The 27,381-nt window shown below is 39.6% G+C and overlaps 1 protein-coding gene and 1 long non-coding RNA gene across 8 annotated transcripts in view; one reads left to right on the top strand and one right to left on the bottom strand.

Annotated features, from left to right (window-relative positions):
• The first annotated feature begins 1,537 nt into the window (after positions 1–1,537).
• Positions 1,538–27,099, top strand: LOC147343974 (uncharacterized). 4 transcript variants are annotated; one of them, XR_015155826.1, is made up of 3 exons: positions 1,538–2,017; positions 3,199–3,478; positions 26,969–27,099. It is a non-coding gene; the product is annotated as an uncharacterized LOC147343974 (long non-coding RNA). The 4 variants fall into 4 exon arrangements; XR_015155824.1 differs by lacking the exon at positions 26,969–27,099 and adding an exon at positions 13,127–14,356 and having other exon boundaries at positions 1,538–1,985; XR_015155825.1 differs by lacking the exon at positions 26,969–27,099 and adding an exon at positions 13,127–14,356 and having other exon boundaries at positions 3,199–3,427.
• A1CF (APOBEC1 complementation factor) overlaps positions 18,221–27,381 on the bottom strand; it is a 105,120-nt gene continuing 95,959 nt past the window's right edge. For all 4 annotated transcript variants that reach the window (XM_086379165.1, XM_086379166.1, XM_086379168.1 and 1 more), the window contains one exon: positions 18,221–25,397. In XM_086379165.1, coding sequence (XP_086235291.1) covers positions 25,246–25,397 — 152 coding nt within the window. In that variant the 3' untranslated portion in view covers positions 18,221–25,245. The remainder of the gene's footprint in view (positions 25,398–27,381) is intronic.

The following is a 27,381-nucleotide window of genomic DNA, read 5'->3' as shown; positions in this document are numbered from 1 at the left end:
GTTGTCCCCTTCTCCTCCTGCCCTCAATCTTTCCCAGCATCAGGGTCTTTTCAAATGAGTCAGCTCTTTGCATCAGGTGGCCAAAGTATTGGAGTTTCAGCCTCAACATCAGTCTTATGAATGAACACCCAGGACTGATCTCCCTTAGGATGGACTGGTTGGATCTCTTTGCAGTCCATACATCAACATAAATTGGCCATGGTATACATGTGTCCCCCCATCCTGAAACCTCCGACCTCTCTCCCTGCCCTATCTCTCTAGGTTGTCCCAGAGCACCAGCACCCAAAGCTGGTGCCCTGCTTCATGCATTGAATTTGCACTGGTCATCTATTTTATATATGGTAATGTACATATTTCAATGTTATTCTCTCAAATCATCCCACCCTCAGCTTCTCCCACTGAGTCCAAAAGTCTGTTCTTTACATCTGTGTCTCCTTTGCTGCCTTACATGTAAAATTGTCAGTACTGTCTTTTAAAATTCCATATATATGCAATAATATACAGTATTTGTCTTTATCTTTCTGACTTACTTCACTCTGTATAAAATGGCAAAGTTAGAGATAAACAGAGAATCTTAAAAGCAGCAAGAGGAAAGCAACTAGTTACACACAAGGGAAGTCCCATAAGTCATGTGTGACTCTTTGCAACCCCATGGACTTAAGCCTGCCAGACTCTTGCTGACTTTTCAGCAGAAACACTGCAGGCCAAAGGGAGTGGCATGATATATTCAAAGTGATGAAATGAGAAAAACCTATAATCAAGAATATTTAGCAAGACTATCATTCAGAGACAAGTGTTCAGACAAGCAAAAGCTAAAAGAGTTCAGAACCACTAAACAAGCTTTACAAGAAATGCTAACATGACTTCTCTAAGTGGAAAAGAAAAGGTCACAGCTAGAAATATGAGAATTATGAAAGGAAAAATCTCACTGGTAAAGCAAACATACATTGAAGATAGTGGATCAACCACTTATGAAGATAGGAGGGGGTTAAAAAGACACAAGTAGCAAAATCATCTGTCTCTATAATAAGTAGTTAACGGACATACAAAACAAAAGTATGCAAAATATGTAATAGAAAATGTGGTGGAGGGAGGAGTTAAAACGCAGGGTAGCTAGAGTGCATATGAATTAGACCAGTTTAAAATAGTTATATGTAGGTTGTTACATATGGACCTCATGGTAACCACAAACCAAAAACCCATAATAGATGCACAAATGAAAAAGAGAAAGGAATCCAAACACAACACTAAAGATAGTCATCAAATCCTAAGGGAAAGGAGTAAGAGAAGAACAACAAGAACTATAAAAACAACCAGAAAACAAGCAACAAAATGGCAATGTGTTTAAAACTCCAGAGATTCAAGATCAAACCTGACACAGGTCTAGTTGCCTGAGAAATCCAGGTGCCTGTGGTGAGAGAAAATCGACCCTTGCAGCTCAGCTCATCTGCAAAACTACTCTTGGTTCCGGGGAAATCATTTAAACATCATAGCCTGCACTTGATGGGGAAGGAGTTCAGTCTGTTAGGGGGTTGCTGTGCATCTTCTTCCTGGAGAGATGAGAGCAGCTGCAAGGGAGGGGTTAAGGAATGTCTCAGGGTGTGGGGGTCCTCAGCTTGGCTTCTGGCCTAGCTTCCTGCAGAACAACTCTTTGTCCTTGGAGGAGGGGAGCTGTAACGCAAGATTTAATCTAACAGAGTGGTTGCATTAGTTTGGAGTAGATGAGCAGCAGCTGCTGGGTATTTTGCATTTACAAGAGCCCAGTAATAAGCCCAGAGCTGATTCTTATTAGTTCTTATTAGTGAAAGATGGAGGCAGGATGGTCAGAGAGATTTGAAGATGCTTTACCACTGATTTTTAAGATGGAGGAAAGGCCTTGAGCCAAAGAATGCTGGCAGCTTCTAGAAGCTGGAGAAGATAAGCAAACACATTTCCCTTTGGTTTCCGGAAGAAATACAGTCTTGCCAACACCTTGATTTTAGCTGGTGAGATCCATCTTGAACATCTGATTATACTGGTAAAATACTGAATTTGAGTTTGTTTTAAGCTATTAAATTATAGAAGCGCTAGGAAACTAAACCGATATCCTGAGCTTGGCCCTTCTCTAGGGATTTTTCCCAAAATGTTACATTTTATGTTTCAAAAATGCTTTTGAATCAGTTCTTTCTTTTATAAAAAATATGTATTTGGCTGTGCTGGGTCTTAGTTGCGGTTTGCAAATGCTTGGTTGTAGCATGTAGGATCTAGTTCCCTGACCAGGGATGAAACCTGGGGCCCCCTGCCTTGGGAACATGGAGTGTTAGCCACTGGACCCTCAGGAAGTCCTCAGTTAATTCTTTCTTAACCAGCCTCACACTTTTGCCCCGGGTCAAGCACACTCACAATCTAACCCCAGGGTCTCTGGAGGACCTGCTCATACCTACGAGGTGATTCTTGCTATCCCTTCTGGGGATATAATTTCTTTTCTCTCTTATTGAGCCCAGCATGGTCCAAGCTGAATTATGCTGGATTTAACCCTATCATCCTGGCAGTTAGGAGAGGAGGTGGGAGCATCACTTTGGGAGTTACCTGTTGGAGTAGGAAGGAGAAGCTTTGGTAGTGTCTTCTCACACAGGAGAAGTAGTAGTTCTTATTGTGGATGGGACCTTTGGAAACTCTTGGGGGAAGGTCTATGGAGTGAAACCCTTGAGGGAATCCACTCAGATGTCTCCATCCCACATTTCTAGGGTCCCGTGTTTTCCCAACCAGAGCCCTGGCTTAGCTTAACTGACATATTTTGGCTGAGTCTTGAAATGTGAGTAACTATAAATCCAAGGGCAGCACTGCAAGAGTCAGACAAGTTATATACTGTGCACAGTAGACAATCAGTATTAATGAACTAAAGAGGAATAGAGTGGACACCCTCCGATACTTCCGAGAGGAATATGTGGACTCGAGTAAAAGATGAGAACAGGCGCTAGAGCCACCAATGATGTTTTGTTTCTTACTGGAATATCTCTGGAGTTCTGCAACACTGTTAACTTCTAAACATGCTCTTCAGCTGTGTCTGCTTTTCCCCTGCAAGAAATAAGCTACCAAAGAGGCCCTCTGCTGCTCTCAGTCAGCCAGCAACCCCCACACCTGTTTCGCATTACCTAGTGTGGCGCACTAGAAGAACTTGGTAACTAACTCGAGAGACTAATTCTCTTGTCTTTGTAGGAACTGTTCCCCAATATCGTTCAAATACCTGAGTCATTGTACGGCCAAGAGCATTTCCTTCCCACAGAGCATTTTCCAGATCAACACGAGTGAAATCTTCAGCAGCTGGACTGGACTCTGTGTCAGGGACTGTCTGTGCCCTGCAGTCTCTTCAGAATGGAGTCATCCCTGACATTCGGTTAGTGAGCGCCCTGCAGTCTCTTCAGAATGGAGTCGTCCCTGACATTCGGTTAGTGAGTGCCCTGCAGTCTCTTCAGAATGGAGTCATCCCTGACATTCGGTTAGTGAGCGCACCAGTCCCGACACTTTGTAATACCGCCTGTTGTCTTGGACCACTTCTGGTACCACCTGTGTCATCCAGGAAGCAGATACCAAGATGAGGTTAGACATCCAAGAGATGTATCGGGGAAAATACCCATTTAGGGAAGGGAACAGAAGCAGGTTAGAAAACCTATAGGCTGTGGTGCAGACCTGGCATTTGTAAAAGGAGAGAAGAAGGGAAGGAATGATTGCTTAGGAAACTCCCCAGACCACGATGCAGTCCTGGGAAAGTCTTGGTTAGGCTGATAGGGAATCTCTGAGCAAAGTCTGATTGATAGAGGAATCCTGTGCTGGGCAATGATGGCCCAGTTCTAATATCTCTGCTGTGCTCATTGTCTGGGAGCAGCCTCGGGTAAGTGTAGCCTTGTCATGAATGACATGGTAGATCCAACCATGCTTCCTGTTCTCTTAAAGAAGGTCTGAGTGGTGGCCTTCCATGGCCATGACAGTGCTCAGGGTTTGAAATCTGTGCCACTTATTTGCTGTTTGGTTATTCATTTCTCTAAGCCCTAGTTATCACATCTAAGGTTGTGAGGTACCTCACATATGAAATGCATATGAAATGCATAGAAGACAGATTTTTCACACGGAATAATCAATGATAGTAGACAAAATAGATTTGGTGACTCTGGAACCTATTCTCTTCTTTGAGTTTACTTATTGCTTTTGTAAATATTGTAGGGTGTCCACTCTATTCTTCTTTAGTTATTTTACAAATACTAAAAGTATCCTAGGCACAGTATAGAATGTTGCTGACTCTTGTAGTACTATTTTAGGATTTGTGCGGCTCAGGAGTGAATTCTCAGAAATGCTCATAAACTTGAACTGTGGGGCTACCACACAGGGTCCCTTTCTCATTCTTACCTAGATTCTTTCCTCCTGTGGTGTTTATATGGTAGACAAAAATCTCATTTGTGCACATCAGCATCTCAGGTAGTTTTTCCTAGGAATTTGAAGTTTAAAGCTGTTCCTATCTCCTCATACTGTGCAACACCAGATTAGTTCACATATATTTTATTTCATTCTTTCTTTCTTTGGCTGTGCCAGGTCTTCAGTCTTTAGTTGCAGCATGTGACCTCTTCGTTGCAGCATGCAAGATCTAGTTCCATGACCAGGGATTGAACCCAGGCCCCATGCATTGGCAGTTCAGAGTCTTAGCCAGTGGGCCATCAGGGAAATCCCATTCCTCAAATGTTTATTGAGTGTAGTCAGTGGTCAGGCATGAAGATGAAATATTAGTAAGATGATTGAAATACTCAGAAACTCTAGTCTCCAGGCAAAGATAGATAAGGACACTACTCTGAATTTAATGTGAAAAGCCCCATTAGAAGAAAAGCCATGAAAAAGACAAAAAGATATAGTGAAATGATTCCCAGGAGACTTCAAGAAAAAGATGGCAGTGGGGAGAAATCCAGAATCATATGTAAAGACTGTCAGGAGATTTTGCCTGACTGCAGTTCAAGCATCTCAGAAGACTTTATAGCAATATCACATTCTTCTTCATATATTTCTTCCAAAGCCCTTTAGCAGATAGTATCTTAGGAATAGTGCTGGGGATACTGTGGCTTACGAGTACGCAAAGTGACTCTGATAAGAGTTTAGGGCCCTGTGTATATTTGTATGTAATGTGATTTAGCAATACAAGTAATACATGCTTTCCATGTTTGTTGGTGATACCTACAGTGGTTCCTTGAGCACCATTTTAGCTCTAAAGTATTAGCTAGTCAACCTGCTATTGGGCTTCCTAGGTGGCTCAGCAGTAAAAATGTGCCTGCTAATGCAGGAGACTTGGGTTCCAATCCCTGGGTAAGGAAGATCCCCTGGAGAAGGAAATGGCAACCCATTCCAGTATTCTTGCTGGGAAATCCCATGGGCAGAGGAGCTTGGAGGGCTATAGTCCATGGGATTGCAAAAGATCAGATACGACTTAGTGACTAACTACAATAGCAACCTGCTATCACTTTTGCAGAGGTGGAGCAAGAATCCCTAGTTAAAGTTAACAGGAAATGAATAAGAGCAGTCTTACATCCAAAGCCGACATGGAGCAGCACTTTTGATATTGTTACTCCAATAGATGAATAAAAAAATCCCTGGAAAGAACTGAGTTTTGTGCTAGAAATACTCTTTTCACAACTGGCCCAACACAGGGCAATCCTCCAATTAAACTATAAAGTGGCCTGGGTGGGGCATTTCTTCCCATCAGAGGAAATTTTAGGTGGATGTAATTTTTTCCTTTTTGGCCACACAGTAGGGCTTGCAAGAAACCAGGGGTTGAACCCACATCCTTGGCAGTGATAACACCAAGTCCTAACCACTAGTCCACTAGGGAAGTCCCTAGAATATACATTTCTTTGGAGAAAGGAACACATGAGGACAGGACTCTGAGCAAAATTACTGAATTCATGTGGGATTATTTTCATTCTCCTAGATGACCAGATTTTTCTTGACTTAAATTAGAGATGTTAAAAGATAGATTGAAGCATATTAAAACTTTTCAGATTTTTTTTTGAGCAAAAATCAATTGGAATTGGGCAGCACCAGATTGGAAGTGGGCTCTGGGTCCATAGGAACCAAGAGAAAGACATATATAGGAAGTGCCAAAGCAAATTATTTGATCAACTACCACTTGGCTATGATCAGTTATCTATAGATTTCTATTCCATATCTAGACATTTACAGGGTGAGAGTTAGGTTTCCTTATATAGGCCCTCATAGCATTAGAGCCACCTCAGTCCAATGGCCTCCTTGTTTAACAGAAATAAATTTTACTTCCAAAGATTTTTCTATTGGAGATTTTGAATTTGAGAGGCAGCAGTTTTCAGGAAAGAAACAGTTTTATACTGATCATGGTCTGGATTGCCTGTGGAACCTGAAGAACCAACCCACTGGAAAAGACCCTGATGCTGGGAAAAATTGAAGGCAGGAGGAGAAGGGTACAGCAGAGGACGAGATGGTTGGATTACCTCCCCAACTCAGTGGGTGTGAGTTTGTGCAAACTCTGGGGGATGGTGAAGGACAGGGAAGCCTGGTGTGCTGCAGTCCATGGGGCCATAGACAGTAGGACATGACTTAGCTACTCAACAACACAGAGCATTGTAATATGTAAATGAAATAGTTTAAGTAAACTCATTTAGTAAATAATCCAAGTAAAAAGATGCTCCAGAAGTGCTAGCTCTGTTCCGTTTGATAACACACATGGCAAAGGCTTGGCCAACTAGAAACTAGCTTTCCAGAAAACTCCATTAGACACATCCTTTCATCTGCATTTCACAGAAGAAAAGCTGGTATATGGTATAAATATTAAGTTTATAAACTTCAAACCCAACTTCATGCATTCTAAACTTGTATAATTACCAAGAGAAAGAGAAAGGGAGAGAGGGAGAAAGAGAAAGAAAGGGAGAGAGTAAAAGAGAATTTTTGTTTACCATGGAATCTTTAGCACTTAGAATTACCTGGCACATTGTAGGCACTCAATAAATATCTGTTGAATGAATGCTGCTGCTGCTGCTGCTGCTAAGTCACTTTAGTCGTGTCCGACTCTGTGTGACCCCATAGACGTCAGCCCACCAGGCTCTCCTGCCCCTGGGATTCTCCAGGCAAGAACACTGGAGTGGGTTGCCATTTCCTTCTCCAATGCATGAAAGTGAAAAAGTGAAAGTGAAGTCGCTCAGTCATGTCCGACTTAGTGACCCCATGGACTGCAGCCTACCAGGCTCCTCCATCCATGGGATTTTCCAGGCAAGAGTGCTGGAGTGGGGTGCCATTGCCTTCTCCAGTTGAATGAATAAGGACCCAGAAATCCTTAAGGAGCTTCTTTCTTTTTTGAACTTTCTACTTTGTATTGTTGTATGGCTGATTAATAATGTTGTGATAGTTTTGGGTGAATGTGAAGAGAGTCAGCCATACATATATATGTATCCAATCTCCTCAAACCCCTCTCCAGTCCAGGCTGCCATATCAAATTGAGCAGAGTTCCACATGTTATACAATAGGTCCTTGTTGGTTATCCATTTTAAATACATCAGTATGTACATGACAATCCCAAACTCCCTAACTATCCCTTCCCCCCAGCAATCATAAGTTTGTTTCCTAAGAAAGAGCATTCTTTATTAGGAGTTCAGTGATGCTGTAAGTCAGAAAAGGAGACAAACTTATTTTACCAAGCTTTTCAGTGAAAGATGTTGCAAGTAAAATACTTAACTGGAGATTTCTCTGAGTTTCTCTGAAATGTTCTGTTTAATCAGCAACTTAGAAGTATTCAAAAATTCATTAGTATTTATTTTTTGGTTACTATATGCAAAACATCAAGATATAGAGTCACTTTTCTCAAGGAACTCAGATTCTAACAGGAAGATAGAGAACATCAGGCCTCATTGAAAGAATGAACAAGCATGAACTAAAATTGAAGCTGTGATACAGTAGAATAAGGAATTCCCTCTTAGGGAGAGGCACAGGGAGTTCTGTGAAGGGGAAATTTTACTGTATTTGAGTCAAACCCTAACGTGGGAGTTAACTCATTACAAGTGGGAGTGACTAAACTGATAAAGAAGACTAGAAGGGGGATGGTTATGAGGGGAGAAATTCTAGGCATAAGATGTGGCTGGTAAAGAAGCAGGGAAAGCTTGTCCTGGGGATTTTGAAGGGAGAGGTCCCAGAGAAGACACAATATGTTAGAAAAGTAGAGAGGACAGGTGATAACTTTTACCAAGTTCACTGCAGATTTTGTACTTGAATGCTCTTCAGAGTCACTTGGGAAATATAAAGAGTAAAATTCCTTATAAATTGTTTCTTGAATGTGAGTCTGAGACTGAATTGAAAGAGACTAGATTTTATCTGGGAAAAATAGGCAAAGGGTATTAAAAAATAGTTCCTTAAATGGGAATGGTGCCCCCATATTTGTAGCCTAAACCAAAGACTAATGGCAGAAGAATTTCTGGCCAGACGATGGATGTCATCTGACTACGCCTGCAGACTGCTCTCAAGGGTCTAGAATGTGGCAAACTAAAGCCAGTCTTTGAGATAAGCTATTTAACTGCAGAGAAAATGTTCACTCATTACTTTGGATGTTAAATCTTTCTCAATTAGATTACATATTTCCTTACTTGATTAAACATAGAACTCTAAGAATAATTTAATTGCTTTAATGACTCAGGGGTCATCATTATGGACATTAATTATTATGCCAGGTTGTACAGAGTGAGACCTTTGGAACTTAGACTGTGTCAGACTTCTTGCCTCTGTATTCATGGTATTACCATCACATTAAAGTTTTTTTTTTTTTTTTTTAATTATTGCTCGTTCCTTTCTCTCCTTTCTGCTGCCAGTGCTTGGTATGAAGCAGAAGTTCATTTCTAACCTTCCAGTGGTCAGAGTGGGAACTTTTCTCTGATATAAAGCAAAGGGTCTTTGTATTTCAGGGGCCCTGGTGGAGATAAAAGATGTTCTGTTTAATGCAGTTTATAATGAAAATATTAATTGGTGGGTCTTCTGTAAGACTTGAGTTTTAGCCTCAGCCTTTTCCCTAGTTGCTATTAACTGTTTGGCATCACTTAACCTTCTTCAGACTAATTTCTACATTAAAAATAGAAATTTGAAGACATGTACTCTATAGTCCCATAATGATGGATGCAGCATGGACTCAGGAGTCAGACAGTATTTGCAATTTCTTTTTTCCTTTTTCCCCCTGCATTTTTTTTAAATTGGTGGGTAATTGCTTTACAATGTCATGTTGGTTTCTGCCATCAACAGTGTGAATCAGCCATAAGTATACATGTGTCTCCTCCCTCTTGAGCTTCCCTCCCAGCCCCCACCGCATCCCAGCCCTGTATTTACAATTTCTTCCATGCTAGCTTGACAAGTTACTTGGATAAGTTAGCTCATCTGTATGCTTCCTTCTGTTCCCTTTTCCATTTTGGTGGATGATAACACTGTTTTCACTGTGGAGTGTGGGTAGGCTAAATGCGGAAAGTTCTCACAGTGCCTACAACCCAGGGGAGAATACTTGTTAGTTCCAGTTCCCCTTCTTCCACTGAAATCTTTTCAGCAAAGTTGAGTGCCTGAAAGATCAGAATTCCCCAAGCTATTGAAAGTCTCCAAGTGTCATTAGCCAAATAGGCCACTGGATGTCACACTTGGTCTAAGCTACTCTAACTACCTTGTCCAGTGCACTCTGGCTCTGGACAGTCTTGGGCTTTTAGAGCTCAAGTGGAGTTTGTCTGACAGCCAGGAAAAAGTGGACCTTAGTGATCTTAGAATCAGAGTTTGAAAACTGAAATTTGCTTTGCATGTGTTTCATTTTGTGAAGTTTTAATGGAACATAGATGCACTCAGGCAGAGGGTGCCTTGTTCTAATCTGTAGAGCCCTACCTGGGCCTTTGATTCATCTGGGTTACCCACCTGGTTCCTCAAGGCAATGGGGTGTAGAGCGCCTGATCTCATTTTACAGAGGAGGAGACTGACCACCCAGACACCTTACATGGTTTGACCGAGGACATGGGTTGAATTGGTGGTAAATCAGGCCGCTTGCCTTCCTGATTGGTCCCTGATGTTTAGCCAGGTATCCTAGATTCCATCAAGATTATGCACCTTTAGAAACTTTCCACTGTACAAAAGCAGCTGAGAGGGCTCATTATCTGACGCTCTCTCCTAAGCTCTGTTCAGCCACAAGCCTCAGAATATTTTGACTTTCACCGCAGCACTAGATGGGCAGTTTTATCTCATGAATGTTTTATCTCATGAACTTGGCTGGGGGGTTGGGACGGTGCGTGGACATTGGAACATGTTTCCCAAAGCACTTAGCAGAGAGACATTAGGCTAACAATAAAGTCCACAACCTCTAACAGGAAATCAGTAAGACAAGCCAAGGGTCATGATTTATCCTGACTCTTATCAGAAAAAACATGCCAACAGAGCTCACTCTGAGGATTAATAAGTTATAATGTAACCGTGCACAACTACACAGGAGTTTAAATTTTCATAACTACCAGACAGAGGATAAACACTAACATTGCTCACACTCTACCCACCACGTTTGGAAAAACCAGATCAGGGAGGGTAATTATCTTGCAAATTTAGATTTCCCTGGTTGTGTTCTCTTAAGAATAGAAGAAGGTTCTTTCTGGGACAGGGTCAGCTGAATCGTAGGCCTATAGGAATTAACAAGAGTAAATCAGGCTTCCATTGAGAACATTTTACTGCCTAGGTCAGGGGTCCCCAGCCTCTGGGATCTAGTGCCTGGCGATCTGAGGTGGAACTGATGTAATAATAACAGAAATAAAGTGCACAACAAGTGTAATGTACTTGAATCATCCTGACACCATCCTCCTGCCATCCCCTGGCCCATGAAAAAATGGTCTTCCATGAAACCAGTCCCCAGTGCCAAAAAGGTTGAGAATCACTGGCTTAGAGCACTTGTTGGGATATTCTGCACATTTTGGGAAGGCTGTGATCCCTTCCCTGGCAGCCAGGAGTGTGGAGAGTGAAGCAAGCCTTTCTCTTTAGTTGATAAGGATTTTGAAGGTTCTAAAAGGGAGCTTGCTGGCAGTCTCTTTAAAGTCTAATTTGAAGAACTCTTATGTCAGTGATCAGAAATTGTAGCGCAGTCTGTTAAAAGAGGAACAAATGTTAAAGAGCATGAAGTCTAACCATTTTCACATTGTACAACCAAAAACAGGTCCAGAGGAGACAGAGGCCCTGGGTTCCACAGTGATTTAGCCGAGCCAATACTTTTTTCCTTTCTTTTTCCTTTTGTCAATACTTTCTTGTACTCATATCATCAGAATTCTCATCTCTTGATTTCTCACATTACCCTGATGTTTGTACTATTCCATACTCATTTTTAAATATTGAGGTCTTATGGACATAAAACCTATACAAATATACATAATAAACTATACAAAATAAAACTATACAATTTGGCAACTTACTCCAGTCTTCTTGCCTGGAGAATCCCATGGACAGAGAAGAGTGGTGGGCTACAGTTCATAGGGTCACAAAGAGTCAGGCATGACTGAGCACGCATGCATGACATATATATACTCACTAAGTTGTCATTGCTGTCTGGATGATGAACATATTCATCACGCTCCAAAATTTTTTGACTGCTGCCTGGTAATCCATCCTTCCTTCTCTCCCCACCTCCCACCCCAGGCAAACACTGACATGTTTTCTCTCACTATAGAAGAGTGTGCATATTCTAGAATTTTATATAAATGAATTTCTTTTGTCTGAGTTCTTTCACTTAGCATACTTACTTTGAGCTTCAGTCATGTTGTAGGGTGTATCAGTTGTTCATTCTGTTTATTGCTGAGCAACAGACATTACTTTGTCAACAAAGGTCCATCTAGTCAAGGCTATGGTTTTTCCCGTGGCCATGTATGGATGTGAGAGTTGGACTATAAAGAAAGCTGAGCACCAAAGAACTGATGCTTTTGAACTGTGGTGCTGGAGAAGACTCTTGAGAGTCCCTTGAGCTGTAAGGAGATCCAACCAATCCATCCTAAAGGAGCTCAGTCCTGGGTGTTCATTGGAAGCACTGATTTGAAGCTGAAACTCCAATACTTTGGCCACCTGATGCGAAGGGCTGACTCATTTGACAAGACCCTGATGCTGGGAAAGATTGAAGGCAGGAGGAGAAGGGCATGACAGGATGAGATGGTTGGATGGCATCACTGACTCGATGGACATGGGTTTGGATGGACTCCAGGAGTTGGTGATGGACAGGGAGGCCTGGAGTGCTGTGGTTCATGGAGTCGCAAAGAGTTGGACACGACTGAGCGACTGAACTGAACATTCATCTGCTGATGGACCTCTAGACTTTTTCCAATTGTTGTTGCAAATAAAGCTTCTGTGAATGTTCACGTACAGGTCTTTGTATGTGCATGCCTGCCTGTGTGCTCAGTTGCTTCAGTCATGTCCGACTCTGTGAAACCCTATTGACTGTAGCCTGCCAGGCTCCTCTGTCCAGGCAAGAATACTGGAATGGGTTACCATGCCCTACTCCAGGGAATCTTCCCGATCCAGGGATTGAACCCACATCTCTTAAGTCTCCTGCATTGGCAGGCAGGTTCTTTGCCACCAGTGCCACCTGGGAAGCCCTGGTCTTTGCATGCATCTATACTTTTGACTGAGTGACTGAACTGAACTGATACTTTTGATTGGATCAAGACTCAGTAAAAGAATGGCTAGATAATAGAATAGGTATGTATTTTTTTGGATGAAGCTTAACTGAGTTACATTTGCTCTATAACACACAGTACATATTTAAATTACACACAATTTGATGTTATGACACATTTATACACCTGTGAAAACATTACCATATTCATACTAGTAAACATATTCATCAGAAATGTTTCCTCAGGATCCTTAACTGTCACTCTGCCCTTCTCAGCCTCAAGCTTAGGCAACCACTGTTTTTTCTTAGTATAGGTTAGCTTGTGTTTTCTAGACTTTTAGAAAATGTAGTCATACAGTATGAGTTATTTGACATTTATTTTCTTTCACCCAGCCTAGTTATTTTAGAAGTCATCCATGCTGCAGAATATCAATACTTCATTTCCTTTTCTTAAAGAGTAATATTATATGGATGTATTTTTGTTTATTACAGATAAAGCTGGTAGGAACAGTCATGTATAAGCTAATACTTTGGCCACAACTCATTGGAAAAGACCCTGATGCTGGGAAAGATTGAAGGCAAAGGGAGAATGGGGCCACAGAGGATGAGAAGATTACAGAGCATCACTGACTGACTTGACATGAATATGAGCAAACTCTGAGAGATTGTGGAAGACAGAGGAGCCTGGTGTACTGCAGTCCATGGGGTCACAAAGACTCAGACATGACTTAGTGACTGAACAATGAAATTCTTAGATTTTTCTTGGGCTGGATCATATAGTGCATGTACATTTAACTTTCTAAGGTGGAGTTTTCCAGAGTGATTGAATCATTTTACCTTCCAAATGTAGTGTGTAAGAGTTCTGGTTCTTCTACATTCTTGCTGATGATTGATTGGTAGGTCTATCTCTTTAAGTTTTGGTTACTCTAATAAATGTATAGGGACATTTCCTTTGGTGTTAATTTGCATTTCCCTTAGGACTAATAATGTTGAACATCTTTTTATGTATTTATTTGCCACTTCACTAAAGTGTCCAGCCACATCTTTTGCCCATTTTTTTATTAGGCTGTTTGTTTTCTTAGTGTTAAGTTTTGAGAGTTCTTTACATAGACTGTGGTGTTGAAGAAGACTCTTGAGAGTCCCTTGGACTGCAAGGAGATCCAACCAGTCCATCCTAAAGGAAATCAGTCCTGAATATTCATTGGAAGGACTGAAGCTGAAACGCTAATATTTTGGTCACCTGATGCAAAGAACTAACTCATTTGAAAATTCCCTGATGCTGGGAAAGATTGAAGGCAGGAGGAGAAGGGGATGACAGAGGATGAGATGGTTGAATGACACACTGATTCAATGGACATGAGTTTGAGTAAACTCCAGGAGTTGGTGGTGGACAGGGAGGCCTGGTGTGCTGCAGTCCATGGGTTCACAAAGAGTCAGACACGACTGAGCAAGTGAACTTACAGCCTGGATACATGTCCTTTAGAAGATACATGCTTTGCAAAGATTTTCTCATTATCTGTGCCTTATTTCAGTCTCTATTGAATGCCAGAAGTTCTAAATTTTGATGAAGGTCAATTTATCAGTTTGTCTTTGTATGGACAATGCTTTTGATATATCTAAATAATCTTTGTCTGAGGGTCACAAATTTTTCTTTTATTTTTTTATTCTATAAGTTTTATTTTAGGTTTTAAATTTTATTCTATCATTCAATTTGAGTTAGTAGTTATGTACAGTGTGAGGTAGGGATCAAAATTTGCTGTTTTACATATAAACGTCCAATTGTTCCATCACAGGGTGTTGAAAAGAGTAGACTTTTTTCACTGACTTGACTTTGAACTTCTGTCAAAAATCAGTTGTGCGTGCGTATATATTTAAACTGTTTCACTCCATTGATCTATTTCACTATTCTGATGCCAATACCACAAGATCTGGGTTACTTTAGCTTTATAATAAGTCTAGAAGTCAGGTAGTGTAAGACCTCAAGCTTCATTGTTTTCAAAGATGTGCCAGCATATTCTAATTGCATTCTATATAAATTTTGAAATCATCTTATCAATATCTAAAGTATCTTCTGGGATTGAGATTTTGATTGGGACTGTATTGAAACTATAGATCAGTTTGGGGAGAATTGACATTTTTAGCAACATTGAGTCTTCTGACCCATGAACATGGTGTATCTATCCACTCATTTAGACTTCCTTTAACTTTTTTTACTTGGTTTAATCTCAGAAGTGTTCTGTAGTTTTCACTGTATAGGCCTCACATCTTTTGTCAAATTTAAGTCTTTGTATTTCACATTTTTTTGATGATGTTGCAAATTGTATTTCTTCTTAAATTTCAACTTTGGATTCTTTGTTGATAGTACATAGAAATATAATTGATTTTTGTACTGATCTTTTATCCTGCAACCTTGCTAACTAAATTATTAGTTCTAGTAGCTTTTTTCAGAGTCCTTCAGGTTTTCGGTATAGACTATCATGTTGTCTCTGAATAAAGACAGTGTTACTTCTTCCTTTTCAATCTAGATTTTAAAAATTTCCTTTTCTTATTGCGCTGGCAAGAACCTCCACCACACTGCTGAATAGAAGTGGTAGAACTGGCCATCAATGTTTCTGCTGTTACAGCCTTTTTCCTTTGAGAAGTCCCTGCTGAGGTTGGGGGCATGGGTGTCTATTCAAGCCTGCCTGAACTTGCTTTGCAGCCATTCTTCTCTAAGATCGTATTACCATCTGGTGGGTGCTGCTTGGATGCAGAAGCCAAATTCCCTATATTCTTGGCTTTTCAGATCTCATTGTTCTCTCTCTCCCCATCCCCATCCTCTCTCTTCTCTATGATAGTCTGTCTGCACTATGAATCACTGTCTCCTACTCTTTCACTTCCTGTAAATTCTGGAAAAACACAGTCAGATATCCTTGAATGGAATCTCCAATGTTTGGCCAGATACCTTTACTGAAGCAATGTAGACAAATGGACCTGCTGAGAAAGGCGGACAATACAGTGAGAGCAGAAGTGAGTTAATGTCATCCCTTCTTTTCCTTTTTTTTTCCTCTTTCCCTTTCTCCCTTTCCTCCATCTTTCACTCTCTCCCTCCATCCATCCCTCCCTTCCTTTCTTCTTTATATTCAACCAGCAATTCTGAGCACCTCCTGTCGGGTACAGCCAACCTCCTTAGCTTTAATCCTCTGCAGTAGTGGGCAAATGCTCCTGCATATGGACAACAGCAGAGTGATTCACAAATCCAAAAATGGGAGTTGGGCTCTCTGATTTTTCTAACAGCTTCAGTGACTCTCAGATAATAAGCACAATTTACATTCATTCTAACTTGATAACTTTTCACTGTTTTATTATTATCTATTTCTTCCCAACGAATTATCCTGGAGCTTAGCAACTCAGAAAAGACTTATTATCTCCTATAAGGGATCCAGGGATCCAGTTGCAGTTTAGCTGGGTCCTCTGCTTCAGAATCTCTCATGATCTGCCATTAACCGTGTTAGCCTGGGCTACGGTTCTGTCAAGGCTCTGCTGGGGAAGAATCTGCTTCAGAGTCCAGTCATGTGGTTCTTTGCCTGATTCAGTTCCTCACAGGCTGTCCCTTGCCATATGGCCCTTTCTATAGCACAGATCACAACATGGCAGTTGGCATCACCAGAATGAGCAAACGAGATAAACTAGCAAGATGCCAGTGAGTGGAAATTGTAATCTTTTATAACCTTATCTCAAAAGTGCTATTCTATATTCTCTTCATTAGAAGTGAGCCACTTGGTCCAACTTGCGCTCAAGGAGAAGAGATTATCTAATGGTGTAAATACCAGGAGGTGAGACCAGTGGAACCATCCCTACCATAACTATACTTTGAATGGAGGCCAATATCTCAAGAAATTGAGGTCAATTGGCAGTTCCTTTTTGTTTGGTGAAGGGGAAGGAGCCAAGATTTATATGCATCTACCTTGTGTCAAGCCCAGTGTTGAATGATCTTATGTGCCTTACTTATTTCACTCCCACATCTTTCCTGTGATATATTTGTGGCAGATGTATTGAGGCTTTCCCTCAATATTCATTCTTCCATTCTTTCCTGTTGTTGTTCCCTCGCTAAATCATGTCTAACTCTTTGCAACCCCATGGACTGCAAAATTTCTGATGGTTGCCCAGGTGAAGACTACATTTCCCATTCATTTTCTGCAGCTAGGGATGGCCATGGGCCTAAGTTCCAGTTGATGGGTTGGAAGCTGTAGTGTTGTGTGGCAGCTTCCAATAAACCCATTTTGGGACAGCTAGTAGGTATCCTTTCCTCTTCTTTGTCCTTCCTCTACCCTCCTATTTGGAATGCCTAAAGTACTCTTGCCTGGAAAATCCCATGGACGGAGGAGCCTGGTGGGCTGCAGTCCATGGGGTCGCCAAGAGTCAGACATGACTGAGTGACTTCACTTTCAGTTTTCTCTTTCATGCACTGGAGAAGGAAATGGCAACCCACTCCAGTGTTCTTGCCTGGAGAATCCCAGGGACGGGGGAGCCTGGTGGGCTGCTGTCCATGGGGTCGCACAGAGTCGGACATGACTGAAGCAACTTAGCAGCAGCAATGCCATAATTTTAGGTCATGAGATTGACACCATGCAGGTAAAACAACTAGAAGAGAGACCTTCTGTTTATGAGATTGCTGCTGCTAAGTCACTTCAGTCGTGTCCGACTCTGTGCAACCTCATAGATGGCAGCCCACCAGGCTCCCCCGTCCCTGGGATTCTCCAGGCAAGAACACTGGAGTGGGTGGCCATTTCCTTCTCCAATGCACAAAAGTGAAAAGTGAAAGTGAAGTCGCTCAGTCTAATCTGACTCTTTGCGACCCCATGGACTGCAGCCAACCAGGCTCCTCCGTCCATGGGATTTTCCAGGCAAGAGTACTGGAGTGGGGTGCCATTGCCTTCTCCGGTTTATGGCATTGGGAAGCACAATATCAGCATTGTATTGCCTTTTGGGACTTTAGAGGAGGGACAGTAAATTGCTATCTTATTTAAACTGCTATTTTTGAGTACTGTCAAAATGTCTGGTTTTGGTTTAGCACATGGTTGGCAAACTTTTTGTAAAGGGCCAGATAGTAAAGTCTTTAGTCTGTGTGGGCCATCTATGGTCCTTGTCACAAATTCTCCCTTTCTTTTTTCAAAACAAATGTTTAAAATGTAAAAATAGTTCAGTCCTTTAAACAACAGGAACCATCCACAGCTCAAGGCCCAACAAAACACAGGCAGCTGGATTTGGCCTCCAGGGACGGTGTGCTGACCTCTCTGCTCTTGTCTTTTAAGGGAACAGTAGGAACCCCAGGCTCCACTTACCTTCTGGAGCCATGTTTTCTCATTATTTTTTGTTTCTGAGTATTCTTGTTTTCTTTATTGATTGGAAAATAATGCATTCAATCATTAAAGTTACATTTACTCCCAGAAGTTGCACCAGAAGAAACTTTTATAAAAGATGTGAATGCAAAGAAGTGACCAAAGGGACATTGCAGCTATGGATCATTAATATTTAGGTATTTACTCAAAGGGGGAAATTTTTAATTTTCAGGAAAGGAAAATGAATCAGCAACACATGTTGATACTTTTTAAAACTTTATAATGGTACTTGAAAATTTAATTAAAATCATTTTACCATCCTGGAATTACATAATCATTACAATATCACATTATTGATTATCTTATGAGATTCATGCTTCTGTAGTGCACATTATATCTTCCAAACCAATGATTACTTTCCCGATGAATGAATGTTGTAATTTTACTCAGTATATTTAGATAGATCACAGAGTTTTATAAAACATTGTACACAAAGTACAAAAATAAGTGCCTTATGCACACTCTTTAATACTGTTTTCGTTTCTTTGGTACCTCAGCTAACTAACTTCACATAAATAATGTCAATAATAACAAGAAGGAAAAGAAGCAATAAATTGCTTAACATCTAGAAACTAGAGATGCATTTTGCAGACATCATGCTTTTTATCAAGAGAAGAGATAATATCTGGCTATATTGTAGTCAGAAAAGTAGGAAAAAAAAAAGAACTCATGAAGAAATAGGGATAAAATGCCAATAATTACATCACATCTTTAAACCACTGATAATAACAAATTGATTTAAACAGACTGATCTTCAGCCTAGGAGCTCAAATATCATTTATGAATTATTACAGAAAATGCAAAGTTTCAAAATTTACGTTTGGAAAAAGTATGTATACTTCATTGTAAATCATCTACTGGAAAGAAATAAAGGTATAGACAAGGCTTGTTAAACATTGTTAAATTTTATAAACACAGGTATATTTAGAAAATAGAAATAGTTAATAACCAAAATGTTCTCAAGTAAATAAAAAGCATGGATCCCTGCTCATTAAGATCATAAGTCAAAATGTGAATTTGTCAACTCCATGTTTTAAAGCTCCTCTGGAACTCTAACTACATTTTTTTCTTCTTTGAAAATTTTTGGATAGTCTGTTATGTTTCTCCTGGGGAAAATATTTGAAAACTCATTTTTACTTAAGTAGAAATAACAACAGATCGAGTTAAATTTGTCTTTAAAAAGGCCTACTGTACCAACCTAGTGTTTGGCCGGAAACAAAGTTTAGAGCAGAGTTGATTTATTTTGGGGATTCTGACTAAATGACAAAACCTACCAGCTGATGCACTTAAATATGTGCAATTATATTCATTTTTTAAAACTGCATAATGGATCATTAGGCTGTGTACTCCACTGAGGGAAAAAACTTTTTAAAAAATTTGTATTCACAGTTTCTGGCATAAGAGTAAGTGCATAGTAAAATCAGACTCATCATACATTCTATAAATATTTTTGTGGGCTAATAGCAATAGAGACTAATAACACTCAATATTAGTAAAGAGAATAAAGGAAGTGTGAACGACTTTCCTTTTTAACAGGAATTTCTATCTATTAATACTATTTTCCATTACAAATAATAAGATCTTTATATGGGATTATATGAGGATTGGGGGTGAAGAGTAGTTGATGAATAACCATAATGGTGAATTAAATGCAAGGGAGTTAGTGTTTGAGCAAATCTGTAAGACACAGAAGGAGGGGAAAAGGCAACATTCCTCTTAATGTGAAGCTTTATATAGGAAATCCTTTCTGTTTTGAGGTGCAGGTAACTTGGTTCAAGAAAGAAAGAAACCAGCAAGTGCTTTAAGACCTTGTTAATGCCCTCTGGATTTTGACAGACCAAGCACATGCCTCTAAGGGCTATTTTTCATCTTTTCTGCTGCACTCTTTGGCCAAGTGGCTGTGAGTTCAGTGAATGAAAGGCAGGACTCAGGACCCAGCACCCAGGGGCAGTGGGAAGCAAGCAAGGGCCAGAATGGGGTCATAGAGACTCAGCTAGACAGACAGTGGATCGAGGGTAACCCTGGAGGAGAAGATGATGCGTTCTTATGTTCACCATGCTCCTACCCCAGTCAGAAAGAAGTGGTCAGGTCTTTTAGTTTAAGCTGTATGTGCTCTAGAGACAAGAAAGCCACATTGACAACATCAAGAAAACAAAAAGAGCCATAAAGATGGAGTCACTGTATAATTTGTTGTCTAAACTGAGACACATTTGAGAGTAAGGGGGACAATTGTTTATTTTAATTGTTGATAGTTAATATTTATAATGGGACAACAGATGTAAGCCTACACTGTCCTGGCAAACCAGGATGTACAGTCACTCCAGAGAGATGCTATTAAACAATGAGTGGCATGGATGCTCTTTGGTCTCTAAGAAATTCCTGCTGGCAGCTTACTTTCTTTAAAGAGCTGTTTCTTGCTATTTCTCCTCCGCTTAGGCAAAGTAACATACGTGAAGAGAGAGTGGGGGCATCTTCTTTTCTTGATTTCTTCCTCAAAATAGGAGAGATGTCCATACGAGAGAGGTAGATGCAGAAGTGTTCTATATTTTATTCCAGGCATTTTTGAATGAATGAAGCCTTCTGGTTTCATATTGTTTTTTACTTCAAGATTGGTTATGAACTTCTCTTCAGTACTAGCTAAAGTATAAGGTATTGTTTTATCTTTCCTAGAAAACTGAGGACAACGGGGGATGTGTAAAGCCTGCTATCTCCCATAAATGAGTCTCTGTGTCCAAGGTATACATTGCTGTCCCTATATACCTGTTCATTCTATATTCTGTATAACATTGCAAGAAAGAGCTGGCTTTTAAAATGTTGGCATTTGAGGGGCAATAGAATATTCTATACCCATATTTTTATTGAGTAAAAAAAATTTTAATGTTTTACCCCATAAGTAAAGAGATAGGTATGGGGGGAGTCAGGAAAAAAATCTTATTTTCCTAGTAGTTTCACTCATTATAGCAGGATATGTTTGGCTTTGTTCTAATGTTGGCAAATACAAATATATAGCCTGGTGAATACTTGACATGTGTTATGACTATGTCCTCATTTAACTGAGAGTATTTTTAAGATATTGCTAGAATGAGGTGAAATATCAACATCAGATTTGACAAACTAACAAAACCAGTAGACAACTCTTGCTTGTCAGGTAGGAATGTCTATTGCCTTGTTTCTCTTTCAATAAGTATATTAAAATTCTTAAGTTGTGCTATTAATATTTTCTCTTAAAAGTGTTTATCACAAAGTTCACTTATGGTATCATATTTGAAACTTAGTTTATCTTTAATAGATGTCTTTACAATATATAAAAATGTATCTACAAAATATAAAAAGTATGGATTCTCTAGTTTAAACTGTAGCTATGTTTTCACCTCCTGGAAACTTCTATATGAGTTCAAGGGTGACGGGGATACGTGACTATGGACTTACATTGTTCCCTTTTAGTTGTAAGTTACTTTTGGGAAATCTGGGATAGGGCTGGAGTTGCACAATAATAACAAACTTTATCAAAGTTTGTAGCTTTGAATACAAGACGATTTACTGAAAAATCCTAGCTTTCTTTATTGACCCTTATTCTGCCAAGGCACCCTGGAAAATCTCCCTATCCCCATGAATTCAAATTGTGACCCAGTTGCCCGAGAAAGAACTATAAAATAGTCATTTAAAAATACAGTGAAAAAGAACACAAGTTAAAAATTAACATCAAGGTAATATTTCTGAAAAGCTAATCTATATGATTGGAAGAATATTTTTATTTTTTGAAAAAACTTTTAAGTAAGACAAAGTGATTTCCTGCATATCTGTTATCAATACATAACTATAATTTAATTTCCATCCACCATTAAAAAGTTAAATATCTGTGGTTTGGAAATATGTTCTCATTTGTTAGATATTTTTTGAAGTTGATGTTTTCTTACCATGAGGTAGCTTCCTAGCAGCATTTTGGGTGCTGTCACCCAAATACAGTGTGATTTGGCATGATACTAGGTTTGGGCAGGGTTGGCTGGGTGTGGATAGTCATCTAGGAAAATTATATTTTGTGGCAGTTAAGGGCAGTTCTAGCTATATTAATGGGGTGGGAGAGAAATTCAACAATTTAAGAAGATGGGCATTTTTACAGAGAAGAATTTACATCTAATTTCACTGCAATTTCATTTCCTCCTAAGAACTATAAGACTGATTTTAATTCTCACTAAGCTATTAATACCCAAATTTAGAAACCCAATTCTAACGTACTAGATGTTTCTAGATAATTGGCTTGGGTATTTTGTTATTATCACTTGGTAGGTTGATTTTAAATTTTTCTGTGAAGATTTTTTTTTCTACTAAGCAATAAATTAAGAAATAGGAAAATATCAATACACAAAGAATGATAGGTATTAGATAAGTGCTAATTTCTGAAGTCCAAAAACAAGAACATGCAAAAAGAAACTTTGGTTCTACATTTGCTTTTTTAAAAAAAATCTCAAGTTTTAAAGTTTCAAATTCATCATAGTGGGACTTATTCTACATTATTTAATTTGGGCAAAGGAAATGAAAACATATGGTATGGTGAACACACTGAAACTTTCATGATTTATGTTCTAAATGGGATTCCCTAAATTTTACTGGCATAAAGTTTTAGCAAAAAAATAAAACTATATCTACTCACTTGAATAAAACTATTACTCAGGAAGTAAGTGTCATGAATGCTTGTTTTCCCTTGAGCAAGAATGAGCTGATATTCCAGTGGAAATTTTCTTTATACTTTGGTATTATTGTATATTTATGTTTCTGCTCTTAACCTTTAAAAAAGCGATTATGATATAATTTGGAATAATAATTTTTTTTCTCATAAAGAGATTCTTGTATTAACTAACTGTTCTTTTTTATTACATTTTAAACTACTCTGGATGGGACCTTCTATTGTACATATACTAGCCATGCAGAGTGACTTTTTCCATTTATTTTCAAAGATTTTAAAGAGCATTAAAACTTTTGTCCTTGGAATTTGAAATGCTTCTTTGGACTGAGTAGAAACTTGCCTGCCTTCACTGTAATTACTCTCCACGACTATGAAAGCAGATCCATGGGGGAGTATAAATTTAAACCTAAGAATTGCTTAAGGAAATATTTTTCACTTTCTTCTATTTAGAATTGCTTTGGCCCAAGAGTTAGTTTGAAGCTAGTATGAATTATAGTCACATCTATACTTCTCATGAGATGAATATATGTAAAAATAAGATCTGGCTATTTGTTTTCATTTATTAGACATTTTTTTCCTTGCATCTTTCTACTTAATGAAAGTGAAATTAAAAAAAAAATTTTTTTAAACAGAGTGGAAATACAAAGAATACAACAGTTCCCAAATTTAGCTGCATACTTGAATCACCTAAGGATCTTAAAAAAAAAAAAACAACAACCTACTGATGTCAGGCTCCGACCCCAAGACATTCTGATGTAATTGGTATGAGGTGTGACCTTGGCTTTGGTGGGTTGAAAAGCTCTCCAGGTGTTTCTAATGTGCAGTCAAGTCTGGGAAACACTGTCCTTGGAAATAGGAAAAGTAAAACATAACATTGAAAGCACGAGGCCTTTCAGTGTTTCAGCTGTAGCCTGGAAGCCTTCGATACCTGATCGGAGTTAACAGAACTGGAAGGTTACAGGGACTCGTAATTGTTGTTGGAATTTACCTGATTTTGACTGGAATCTGGACTGATGATTTGGATTATAGAATTCCATTCAAGAGTTAATAAACTTTTCTATGCTTTGGTGTTTATGTTTGCCCTTTAGTCTTGCAGAATTTTACAAAGGCCAAGGGATTTTTGAAATGGAAATTGAGTACTGAATGTCTTTCACCACTAATGAGACTGCAGTGGTTCATAATAGGTATTCTGTGTTTGGACTTTGCTTATTTCTGTTTTGAACAAAAAGCCATCCTTTACAAGTACAAAAAGAAAACAGCGCCTTCTACTCCCATCTCCATCCCGGTTTCTGTAGCACTCTCACATCAGATGTTCTAGAGAAGAGGCCCCAAACTCTGGAGATTTTGATAAATAGCACCTTTGCTGAAAATCTGAAGACTCAGCTTCTAATAGTCAGGGATGGACATGAGGTTCTCCTGTGATAATTTTCAAGACCAAAGGACTCAGATATGGTAAAGCAGTCTGATACTTACTGAAAGTAAAAGGAAGAAAAGACAGTGGATTTCTCAGCAGATTTAGTACAAGTGGGTTAGAGAGTCCATGGCTGAACGTAAGATGATACAACTGTCTCTGAATGCTGGATGGTGGGCTAGGTGCTGCAAAAACATCAAAGAAATATGAGTAATTCTTCACTCCTCTCTTAGTTTGAAGTGACTTTTCAGCCAATTTGAATAGGGAAAAGTATCATAAATGGTATTCTGTAGATTTGATTTAATTTTTACAATATTGGAGATGAGCAAAATGAGACTGAGAGGAAAATAAATCAATATGAACAAGTAAGGATGTTTAAAATGAGAAAAAGTCATTTCATGTTGGTATGACAATTATCTTCTGGGGATCCTTGGGATTGGTAGGAGTTCTAGGGAAAAAGAGGTGTGGGCTAATGAGTTAACAAACAATGGGCCTGGATTTGTTTTAACAATAGCTGTAACAGATCATATCAATTACCAAGTCCCCAGGGGATGAGAAGATCCTGACCCATAACCAAATGACTGGATGGAATTTTCAGACTGACATGATGCTGATTCCCTTAAACCTTGGACAATCTCTCACAAGCTCCAGGCTGTGAACATGCCCCATGCAGTGGGCAATGGGAAATGGACTTGGAAACGCATCTCCTACCTTCCCTCTGTCTTTTGTGACTGTGTATTAAAGCTGTAAGCCAGGGGCTAACACTCTGGAACTACTTGGCTCCCTTGGTTGGTACTGGTTGCCCAAGTCTGTTTAGCTCCTGAATTCTTGCTGGCTAAAAGGTCTCTCTCTACTTTGTCAAGGTTTGTAAACATGCTCCCCAAACCCTCAGGAACCCTGAAAGAAAAACTTTTGGGGACAATAACTCTTTAGCTATCTGTTAGATAAATGGCTCCTTAACATTGCATTTAGTTAGGAATAAAGTTCTCTTAGCATAATTTTACAATTAGTATAAGCTGTACAGTCTCAGGACAGGCATCACTTGGGACAAGTATTGTGATGAGTGGGGGACTGAGTTAGAGGTTTATTTCTTCTGGACTGAGTTTGTGTGTTTTATTCTTAAGACAAGATGTCTTCAGAAGGTTCCATATCCATCCCCTCGGGCAGTCACTGCAAAAGTGGGGTAGACCTCATACGCTGCATATGCTGCCAAGTCTTGTCCCAGGGTCACCGCTTGCTTGAGCTGGGCTGCAGACACAGATGCAGTTGGGCTGGGGACAGCGTAGCCTGGAGGAGGAGGCAGAGAAAACTTCATGAAGGGGGTTTAGATTTGCTTCCTTTTGGCTTGTTGTATTCTTTTTGAAAGATGACAATTTAGCATGGTTGCTTAAAGCCCAAAATTAATATGTACATTTTAAAAGGTGCCCTCTGAAGACATAATATCTGGACTCATTCATTAGGGAACAGTGTTTCTCCGAGTAGGGTCAACCACCTATGTCAGAATCATTTCACTTTTAGAAAACTAGAAACATTGCGGATAGATCCCAAGAAACAGATACTTCACAGGATGCTGAGATGAGAAAAGCTTGAGGTTCAGAACTTTTTCAGAGGGTCTCAAAACTTATAAAGGAGGGTTGGCAAGGCATGAGGGGTGGGCTCTGTGGGTCCGGTTCTGCTGCAGCCCCACCTCACCTAAACAGAATATTAAAAGCCATTGCTGTACTCAGGATTGTAAGGACTGCGTAGACCAGTAGGATAAATATTTAACATTTTAGCACATTTCTATGTAGCAGCATAAAAGCAAATACCTAGTGTGGCCATATTTTGACCTAACTGGACAGGGCCAAAAATACCTAACCCCACCATCAGTCTGTCTTCGGTGTATGTGGAGGCCTTGATGCTCATCCTGTCAGAGAACCAAGGGATTTGAGTAATAAGGACATAATCATGTACTTTCCTATTACTGCTTTTCTAGCTGATCAGTATTCCCTTTTGAAGAAAAGAGCGTAATGGCTGTTATCTACAAGCAATATTTCCCTGTTAATGTTTTAGATCAAAACCTGGTTCTTTCTGAGACGATTCCCCAAATTGTGAAAGATAACAAGAAAAAGGGAAAAGTGTGCTTAAGCAACAAATGGGAACCTGATTTTTTTTTACTTTTTAAAAAGCCCATTGGTTTCTGTGTTGTGGAAGTCTGCCCAACCCCAGACACATTGATTTCTTTCTGGTGGCTTCTCAGGAAGTGGTGGCAGGAAGCTGGCTGGACTCGTTTTTAAAAAATTGAATCCTCTGCCTGGCTCGTGGCCTTGGGGCAGTAATGCTGACTAATGCACGAGTGGAGTTTGGTACATTTTCCACGGATATGAGAAATGTGTTAAGAATTACTTTCATAACTTTGGAAACAGTATTTCTAAAGTAAGTAAGTAAGTAAAATGTGTGTGTGTGTGTGTGTGTGTGTGTGTGTGCGCGCATGGGGCATAGATTTTATCTTTAGGGATTTTGAGTTTTCTTTTTCAATTTGGCTAATTTCTAAAGTGCAAGAGTATTTGTGTTCCAAACAGAGTCTTCCCTTGGAGCCTGTTATTCTTTGCTTGACTTCATAGTGAGTTATAAAATATCATCTCAAGTTCTTCGGCATTCCCAAGATGATTCTCCTGCTCTAAATAATTTTTTATTTCTTGTAGGGGCAAATAAAAGTGAGGATAAGAGAAAACGTTTTTGAGTAAAAAGCAAATCCTTTCCAGTGTGAAAGCAAACTTTAAAATTCTTCTGGCAGTGACTCATTTATTTTTACAGTACATGAATTAGATGTCTTTGGGGTCCAGCTCTCTGTAATGCAGGCCTTTAACTTGCTGCAGGTACTGAGAAGCCTGACACGAGTCCCCAGAAGATGGATGAGCCAACACCCTGTTGTGTGGAAAGCGAGCACAAAGCTTATGGCCCCAGCACAGCCCAAGTGGGACCTGGCCCTTGGCAGTGGCTGCCGTTGGCTTGGTAACCTTAAAGGCATGCATCACACATCTTCTCCACATTCTACAGAACAAAGCTGGAATTGAGATCATACTTGTGTGTGAAGTGTGATTAGTTTTAGCTTCACTTGCCAGAATGGAAGACATATTGGCAAGTTTTGAGAAATAAAAGGAAATGAGAGCAGGCTCAGGTGTTATGGATGTGAGGCATATAGCAGTTCTCGTACCCACATGGGATCAGTATATAAATTAATCAATTGATAGGAATGTCCTATTTCTAGGTCTAGTCTGATTTGGGCTTA

Source organism: Bos grunniens, chromosome 26, assembly GCF_055505025.1.
Source record: "Bos grunniens cultivar Pamir isolate PY7600 chromosome 26, Bosgru_T2T1.0, whole genome shotgun sequence".
NCBI classification, from domain to species: Eukaryota; Metazoa; Chordata; class Mammalia; order Artiodactyla; family Bovidae; genus Bos; species Bos grunniens.
Note: the sequence above shows the minus strand (reverse complement) of the source record. Positions and strands in the feature narration are given on the sequence as shown.